The 9,885-nt window shown below is 41.4% G+C and overlaps 1 protein-coding gene across 3 annotated transcripts in view; it reads right to left on the bottom strand.

The window, feature by feature from the left end:
- Positions 1 to 2,042: 2,042 nt before the first annotated feature.
- Positions 2,043 to 9,885, bottom strand: part of AFF3 (ALF transcription elongation factor 3) — a 328,608-nt gene continuing 320,765 nt past the window's right edge. For all 3 annotated transcript variants that reach the window (XM_054087687.1, XM_054087694.1, XM_054087700.1), the window contains exon 21: positions 2,043 to 9,799. In XM_054087687.1, coding sequence (XP_053943662.1) covers positions 9,678 to 9,799 — 122 coding nt within the window. In that variant the 3' untranslated portion in view covers positions 2,043 to 9,677. The remainder of the gene's footprint in view (positions 9,800 to 9,885) is intronic.

Raw genomic sequence — 9,885 nt, 5'->3', positions numbered from 1 at the left:
GGAAAACTCTATGTGGCCAACTCTCCACAGTGACAACTCTCTATAGGGAGGGTGAGGGTTAGGGTTAGGAGCTCCTCGTGGAGAGTTACCTGTGTAGAGTTGTCCCACAGAGAGCTGGCTGAGAAGAACTGTCCTGTGGAGAGTTGGCCATGGGAAGCTGGCTACAGAGAGTTGTCCTACACCCTTTTCAGCCACTGGTGCTACACACAGCACAGGAAATAATTAGGGAAATAGGACTACTGCAATTATTGCTACTGGCTGGAGAAGTAATTACAAATATAAGCATCCTGTTATTTTTAGTGCTCTATACTGTCTTCCCCACCTGTTTGTTTCCCTCACCCACCTGCAGCATTGTTTGGTTTTAGGTGCTGCATAGTGGCAACTCCATGGAAGAAAGGCTCTGTAGAATGCCTACCACAACATTGCCATGAGCAGTGGACACCACTGCAGCCCAGGTTTCCTTTAATAATATGCCCAGGAAGGCAGGGAGTTGCAATAAGTGAAGTGTGTGTGTGTGTGCAGCCATGATTTGTTACATCAGTCATCGTCTCCATCTGCCATAGTCAACACGGAGCAATGTCCCTGTGTAGGATGACCAGGGGTTAGCCTCGGGCTGCCCAGAAAGCAACTCTCATGATGCCCAGCTCCTCTGCTTTGGCTTCTGCCTCTCCTCTTGCTGTCTGTGGAAAGCAACAGCCCACCTACAGCACTGCAAACACACTTTAACCTGGCTGCTCTGAAGCTCTCAACACAACACTGCTCTTTCTGCCGCCACCAGCAGCAAGGAATGCTTCCTGGACAACTCTAGGAGCTGCTATGGGACTGCTGGTCTGCAGGCAGGCCACAAGCTTTAGGTGGTCCTGGGTGGCCTACAGGCTGTTCATCATGTGAAAAATTGCCTTTTTCACATAATGAATTGAAAAATGCTGTTGAACTTGAATAAATTTGAATTTCCATAAAAAAGAGTAATATTGGCTTCATGTGGTTTCATGGCCAATCTCATCTCTTTCACCATCTACAGAAAAAATGTTTCTTCTGTTTAAAGGAAGCCAGCTTTACTTCCAGAATACATATGGAGAAACAGTGTCTTTGAGTGTTTACTAAACTGTAAAATATATTTTCCTGGTATTTCACTAATCTTAATAGAAGAAAGGGGCACGTTCAATCTTTGAGTCTACTACCTTCTTTGGGTCTGGCTGCATTGAGTTAGACAGTGGGCAAGGGATAGTCCAAGTCTAAAACATATGCTTTAAACATCTAATAAATAAATGTATTTACCACATATCTATTTTTCTGCATATCTGCTCCCTCCCAACGTGATCTCAGCCTCATCCTATTTCAGCACATTCTAAGATATTTACCAGTTTCAGCAGGCACTCTCATTAGCAACAGATATGGTTGTAAACCCGAGGTGGGATTTATATCACCTCTATATCTGAGCTCATCATCTAAATACCATTTGTAGCCAGTGGATAGAAACAAGCACTTCTACAATGTGGTTCATCATGCTTAGTTTAGACCTTCAGTACAAGATGAGGTGAATCCCAACTTCCGTGTTTAAATCAGGACCTTTTTTGTCACTTATCCCACTTTGCTATTTAAGCCCAATGAATTGTTACAAGCTGATTGCATGTCCTCAATGGCCTAAAAATGGTCCTTGCATGAGCGTAGGATCACCAGATCCTACTGACTCTATTGCAGGGCCATAAAGAGACAATGCTCATTCAAGCAGATCAGCAACACAGTCAGGCAATGAAGCTGGGACAGGAGTCACTGCTGTAACCCCACCAGCTACATCACTATTTCACACGGATATTTCAGTCACCAGCAGTAAGGGCTTTTGGTTCCCAGATTACTGGTCTCTCCCATTTGCCTTGCAACACAGAGAAGAGCTGAACAGAAATTATGCATGGAGGCATCAGCACTTACTGTCTTTTCCTCAGGAGGAAACTGAAGTTTCTAGCTAGGAATAATGGGAGAAGGTGGGCACCAGTCCCACAGGTGATGCAGGAACGAGAAGAGAGCAGAAAGTTCCTGAGCAGCTCTGCACTGTCCTTTGTATTTTCATCTGTCAGTAAAGTCAATTCTGCCTTGTCCTGTACGTCACAAGCCTCGGCTGGGAGATGGGGCTGGGGAAGAAAACGTCTAGAGCTGCAGGGAGAGCCAACTGTGGGACCAGGAAGGCAAGGATATAAAAAAGATAATTCATGTATTGATCACGTGTTACTTGCTGGGGAAAGCCAGAAGTCTCTATGCTTGCATGGAGCACCTTTTGCAAATAGAAGACAGATTTATTTGTTACGGGTGATGGCAGACCACCAAAGAGACCTTGCCATCCAGAGACACCTTGAAAGGCTTGAGAAGTGGGCCTGTGTGAACCTCATGAAGTTCAACTAGCCCAAGTGCAGGGTCCTGCATCTGGGTTGGGGCAACACCCAGTATCAATACAGGCTGGGGGATGAATGGATAGAAAGCAACCCTGTGGAGAAGGACCTGAGTGTACTGGTGTGTAAAAAGCTGGATATGAGCTGGCAATATGTGCTTGCAGTCCAGAAAGCCAACCACATCCTAATGTATGGCCAGCAGGTTGAATCTTCTCATCTACTCTGTTCTCATGAGACCTCACCTGGAGTCCTGTGTCCAGCTTTGATGTCCCCAGCAAAAGAAAGACATGGACCTATTGTATGGTCCAGAGGAGGGCCACAGAAATGGTCAGGGGGCTGGAACAGCTCTCCTATGAAGAAGTGCTGAGATGGTTGAAATTCTTCAGCCTGGAGAAGAGAAGGCTACAGGGAGACCTTATTTCAGCCTTTCAGCTTGAAAGGGACTTATAAGAAAGACACTACAAGGACACTACTCTCCTTGTAGTGACAGGACAAGGGACAATAGTTTTCAACTGAAACAGGCTAGATTTAGATTGGACATAAAGAAGATATTTTTTGCAGTGAGATACTGGAACAAGTTGCCCACAGAAGCTGTGGATGTCCCCTCCCTGAAAGTGTTTGAAGTTAGATTGGACGGGCCTTTGAGCAACCTGGTCTCATGAAAGATGTCCCTGCCCATGGAGGGGTTGGACTAGATGATTTTAAAGTCCCTTCCAACCAAAACAATTCTGTGATTTTATGACAAATCTGAACTGCAAATGAAAATATATTTTTCAATACAAATATTTTCTGAAGAAGACTAAGAAGAGTCCCTCCTCGGTAAATGTTATCTATGTCTAGCTTGTTCCCTCAGGAAGTGTTTCCTTTCATGTCTGTTGACAGGGTGTGAATTCCGTATCTAAGAATGCCAAGTGGAGGAGAAAAGGATTACTAGTGCTAAGGAGGGAAGGATGCATCAGTATTGCTCGACTAACACGAACAACAATAGAAGTGTTTTGTTGAGGTGACTGGTGTTCAGTTCTTGGTGTTCTAATGATTACTTCAGGAGGAAATGCATCAGAACAGAGCTGGGACTTTGAACCTAGGGTGGTGGCTAATGCTGGTGTGATTTGGGAAGGTAAATGCCTGAACACTGCACTCTCATCATATCTCTTCCAGTTCAGTTACTGGAAATGTGCAGCAGAAGCAGACACATTGTTATGAGAGAGACATTTTGTTACTTTCTCATGAAGCTACCAGTGGTCTCTGCAGTGAACAACTCTAAAAGAAAATATCCATTGACTTCAAGTTATTTGAAGCTGGACTTGGAGTAACAAATGATTTGAATAATTCTGAGGCTGTTATGAGAAACACTCTTGGTACAACTGAGGAGGCAAATTTCTCTCACAGAATTACAAAGTGGTTCAAAGACCTAAAATGATTTGAAATTTGCAGGATGGCTACACAGCACTTGGTTAACCTGTGCAGTCTGTCCCATTATGTACTGTTGTGATTCTCGCTCTCTTATCAGGATCAATGTTATAGACACTCTGGGAATGGCAATTTCACGTAGGCTGTGACTCCCCTCAGCGCTAAGCACAAGTTTTATGTACTCTGGTGCTTACATTGAGAGCTTAGATGGTATTTAAGGATTTTGCGGGTCTTGTAGCTCTGGACTCAGGGGTGAAATTCATCCAGTGTACTTAGCAGTTCTTTCAATAGCTCTTCTACAACACTTTCCTTCTGAGGATACAAAGTGATTTGAAAACATTAATTAATTCTCATAAAGCCCTATGAGGCAGATAAGTGTTAAATATCCCTGTGTTAGTACATATGAGAAACATGAGACCTGAATGCCTTATGATCCATGATTCACTCCCAAAAAGGAATATGTGCCTTGGGACAGGGGAAATCCCTATTTTTTTGTCATTCTCTTATCTTTCTTGGACCCTCTGAAGTCCTTCAAGGGAAGCAGGGATGAGGCTGGAATTCAAGCCACAGCATGTGCAATTCAAGCTACACAGGCCAGAAAGGAGAGGGAGCCTTGCTGAATTTGCTTCTGGTTTTGTTGGGGAAAACAAAGCCCTTTATGCAACCTGTGGGTTACTTGTTTCATGCTCCGGCATCCCATTTAAAAGACAGCTTGGGCTGCCAAAGCAGAAAACACCTCTGAAAGTGCAGGCATCCTTGTGGACTACCAACAGCAATTGAGCCAGACAGCAGGTGGGGGCAGAGCAGTTACTTGAAGAAAGAGCCCTGCCTGAATGCCACTCATCCCACAGAAGAAAACCGTAGTCCTTTGAAAGAATGATGGAGCCTTGGATGCTCCAAATCTTAATGTTTTCCCCTATGCATCTTTAGTAAGGTAAGCACAAACAGGGCCTAAAGTGTCTTTCCCAGCTTGTTAATTAGCTGTAAGAACAATTTTCAGCATGGCAAACAGTAACACTGGAAATGGGTCTTGGCCTTGTAAAGCTAAACGGCAGCTTTATGATGACATTGAAGCAGCCAAATTTTCAGGCTAACAACACTGGGTGAGAGACATTGTACTCCAGTTTTTGAGACAGACTAGACATAAGATCATCTAAATGCTTTTCTCAATGCAGTCTGACAAATTTATCTACAGTTACATGCTTTCCCAGCCCTCGGTGCACAGCACATAAGCTAATTATAATTATGATAGTGATCAGACCTACCAGGCCTTTTTAAGACATGAAAATCAGACTAATTTTCTAGTTTCAGACACAATGAGTTCAAGTATATGATGTAAATGCTAACAAAAAGATACACAAATGAGAGGCATGTTAGGTCTACACCAGCCAAACTTCTATTGTTATCTTAACAAGTCCATATTCTTCAGGCATTGTTTGTATTTCTACTGTGCCAGGAGATTTTGTTCTTCAGTTTGAGGATTCTCCCTGAATGGAGGAGGGAAACGTTGCTATCACCATGAAGAAGAAACATTTCTTTCTGACATATTAAGCATTAAGAGGATTATGTAAAAGCAAGGCATATTGCAGAAGGAGATGTTCTTAATTTAGCTTTGACCATGAACCCTTGACCCTCCAGGAAATTTAGGAGAGTTAAAAAACCCTATTGCTTTGACAATCTTTTCATTTAAAAAAAATCTCCCTGTGAAAAGATCAAGGAACTCATCCACTGTTATTTACACAAAATTCAACCTTTTCCTGCTTAAAATCATGAATCTTTTAATGTCACATCTGCAGGATATCTGAGGCAGATGCCCTTAATCCAAGTCATTTCACAAATTCCAATTTCACTTGGATTAAAACCTACAACTAAGTCAGTAAATAGTATATACTGTACATGTGTTAAGGCTGGTGACTACTGAAGTCTCTTGGGTAGATAAACTAAGCACAGATCAGCCAGGTCTAAGTATATGTCCTCATCTAGGGAAAAAAAGGCATCCTGACATTTCAGTGATGTAGATTTGAATCAGTAGCCATGAAAAATGGTTGAATGTTTGTATTATAAAAGAGATACTATGGCACAGTCCCAAAGGTGCATTCTTATAAATTAATTAGCTGCGCAAATTATTTTGATAACAGTTACTGCACTTCTGAGGTGATATGGCTGCTCACTGATGAGTACTTGATGATCAATGGTAGGCACTAGTAATATCCTTCATGCTGAGTGACTTTTATTACTATTTAGATTTACAGTATATACATACATGTCTATATCTACACTTAGGGCTTGATCTTAACCTCCTTTACCTAAGGTCCTCTGTTCACTCTCATCTCTTCCTTTGGAGCCCTGTGATATTTGGATAAAAGAAATGGGCGAACAAGGGGTTTAGGGTATCTTGCCATATGACAGGGAGGACTACGCTTGCATTTTGGCCACGCTTGGACCTCTGCATATGCTTTTGTTCTTATCTGTTATTCATGTCACCACAGAATAATCTAAAGGATTGAGGCCAAGGGTTCTATGTGATCTTGCTGTCTGTGAGTATCCTATAGGCTGTTCTGCATTTGTTGCATCCACCTGCAATACATGGTTCCTTTGAATGCATTCCCATTGCTTTACCAACCCTAACTGATTCACAAGCTTCTGCTTGTAAGCAAACCTCTCCCTCCAGTCATAATCCTTCTGGATTTATATAGAATGACTTCTTACTTTCACAAAACAATCCTGAACATTGCTATGTCATAAAGAAGCCTGCCTGTTCCTAGACTTTTACAACATATTTCCACAAGTAATTGCCTTTCATGGAACCCCAAAGAAAAGCAGTCTCTGCCGGTCCCACCAGAACACACAAAGCACCTTCAACTCATGATGAGGTGCCTAAGACTCTTCAGGTTCTTAATGTAGAACCTATGCTTAATTGGACCAGACCACATACATTTTTCCAGACCAGGCCCTAAGTAGAAGAAATGAAGTATTTGCTGTCACAATGCCACATTCAGTCATCTAAACAGCAGCAACCATATACAGCAAATAATCTGCACAGAAGAGTATTCTATTCTAAATAACCTCACCAAAGTAGTGTAGCTGCAAGAAACTCCATGGAGAGAAGGCCAAAACCTCTAATCCATTTATATGTCTTGCTGGTTGAAATGGCTGCTATTTCATCCTCTTACATCACTAGAAGTTAAGGCTCAGTGTGCCCATCAGACGACACAGACGATGCCAGCACAAAAACTAAAAACCAGTGTGTTTTTGCATGGAAGCAATGGGTATTTTAGCTTGAATAATCCAATATAAGAACAATTTACAAGAAAGGACAGTCATCTACAAGAGATCCTTAGTACTTGGAAATGTTACAACAGGACAGCATTAATTCTTGCATTTCTTTGAAGTTTCTTGACATATTACATCCATACAAAGAGTTCATCGTGATTAAGAAAAATATTCTGATCTTAGTAAAATAAACATGCTTCAAAGTTCCATACTTGAAACTCAAATGCCACATATGCAATAAAACTAAACTCCATTTAAGGCAAGTAATATATGTCACTTCTAAAATTTCTCAATGTTAAATAGCAGTAAGGGCTCCCAACCCTCCAAATGTATCTGAAGATAAACATCATAGGCACCGTCAAAGAAAACAGAAGTTAATCTAATCAGAATTTCACTTTCCTGATCTAAGGAGAAATCCCACAGTACCTTCATATGGTATTGAAGCAGCTGACAGAATCCATTGCTACTAGCCTAGTAAATCATGACAGACTTTCACAGCTGGAGATCAGGCAAGTGATAAACAGAAAGGCACCAATTGAGTTCTCCACGATACTTGTGACCAAACAAATTCTGTTCCTTCTGGGATGGGTAACAGCCAGAGTTAAGAATGATAGGAGGACTCAGAAGATGTGGATTTTGTCACATAAAAGCAGGTCCGTGCTCACTCTTAAGGCCAGCCACACAATAACACTCAAATCCTTGCTAAGAGGTGACTGCAGCCTGAGCTCAGGACTTCTCTTGAGGGGAAGTATCCGAGCATCGATGGGCACATAAATATTGGCCCAGGATGGTTCAGGGCTGAGCAGTCCCTCGGTACCTATCCTGCTGAGCTGCTTCATAGAACAGGCTGAATGCTCCGAGTCTGAGCTGTAGCTGGAGTTACAGTAAGCAGCCACGACAAAACAATGCAGGTTCGTGGGACTCAGTGAGCTCTCAAGCCTGCTTTTTACCACAGTATACACACAGCCTGTGTTACCAAAGATGTTTTACTGAGAAAACATGTCACATTGTTTGGTATCTTTTCTTCAAAATACAGCTCTTAAAAAATGGGAGAGGAAAAAAAAAGGCAGCAAGGACCAATCAATCAACCATAGATACCAGTGGCCACTTGTATTTGTATCTTGTATTGAAAGAATCTTTTGAATGCACATTTCCTTAATATATAAGAAAATTAGATTAGAAAACAACTAAAGGGTCCAACCAGTGACTCAGATTAGAACAGCCCATTGAACATTGCCAGAGCTGCTGACTTGAGTAAAGGCGGCAAATCTGATTGCAAAAAAAAATATTTCCAATACCAAAAAAGAAAACTAAATGTGTGAAAATGAACAAAATGGCATTGAATGGAAATGCAGTTGATATGAACTGGCTTTGACCTCAGCTAATCCAAATTAAACTTCAATTATTGTGGGACTAATTCTTCTGGCATGAAAAACACAGCCTGTCAACAGGAACCAAAAACATCCCAAATCAAGATATGTTAAAGCCTAGTTGAGGATTATGCATGAAGAGTGAGAGGATTATGATAGGAAACAGTTCTTAGCCTGATGAGCAGCAAACTCGGCTTCCCAGATAAAGGAAATTGCATGTAATGCTCCTATACAGCCCAGAAAAAAGTGCTGCAAGCTTCTGCAAGACGAAAAAGACATGAAAGTCAAAATCTGTGGGATGAAGACTTCCCATGCAAAACCAACAACTGTTATAGACATCTCACTGTCTCTCAGTGTGTCTGCAGCTGAAATGTACACGTTTTCGTTACTAACTGGATTATGGTTTGCCACATTTTTTCATTTATTGGTTTTCTGTCAGTAACAGAATGCAAATTTCCACCATCTCTTTTAAGTTCTTGCTTATCAGCATATCTGTTTTCAGGCCTTTTGCTTGATACTGTAGGTTATACTGTTGGTGAGGAGCTGAACAAGAGGTAAAGTTACTTAAAAAGACAGGAGAGAAAGAAATGCATGCAGTTTGTTGAAACGTATTGCACATGAAGGAATGTTGTCTTTCTCCAACTTAATGTGGAGTACACAACTCCTCTGCGTGTCCCACTGGGGAAGTAACAGAGAGATGGCACATAAATATAGAAACTTCTGTGATGTGTCCATACTCGCAGTAAAAGTTCTCCATGTCTATGATTTGCCCTCAGTCATTCCAGTTCAGGAAAGCCCTTGTGTATGCGCTTACGCTCTGCTGAATTCTATTGGATTTCAGTACAAGCTTAAAGTTAAGAATCTCTTGAGAGCTTTCCCAAATAGGGATCTGTGCTTATTGCATTTGGTTCAATCAACCCATGAGATTTTTGTTTCTGAGTTTTTCAGCACAAGAATAGAAAGGGTATGTTTTGTGCATTAAGATCAGTTCTTTCTAGTATTTCTAGTGTATGAAAATGTTTGGAGAGTGGTACAGACAATTAATTCTGAAGAGACAATCATTGTGTGTTGTACATATGCACACATACATGTCTACACTCAGAAAAAGTTTGCTCAATATTGAAGAAATATTCACCTTTGTTTGGATCAATGCTGTGGTTGACAATTTCTGTAGCACAGTGTCCAGAATAACTGAATTATCCATGAAAGATATACTGTCCTCGTGAATGGCACACAGTCATTATGACAAGTGAGCGCTATTCCTCACCCAGTGAAGTCCTTGTTGAGTGTACTGAACTAAATGCTCCATACTGCTGTGCAAGGTGATAGGTCCCATCAATGCATCCAGGTCATTAAAAAAATCTACAGGGGAAAAAAAGATTCAGCATCAGAAAAGTGAAGTTGTATTTGCTACTTGTCACCCTTTAATAGATTTTATTCTCTTGCAA

The sequence above is a fragment of the Cuculus canorus genome, chromosome 1, assembly GCF_017976375.1.
Source record: "Cuculus canorus isolate bCucCan1 chromosome 1, bCucCan1.pri, whole genome shotgun sequence".
Lineage (NCBI taxonomy): Eukaryota > Metazoa > Chordata > Aves > Cuculiformes > Cuculidae > Cuculus > Cuculus canorus.
Note: the sequence above shows the minus strand (reverse complement) of the source record. Positions and strands in the feature narration are given on the sequence as shown.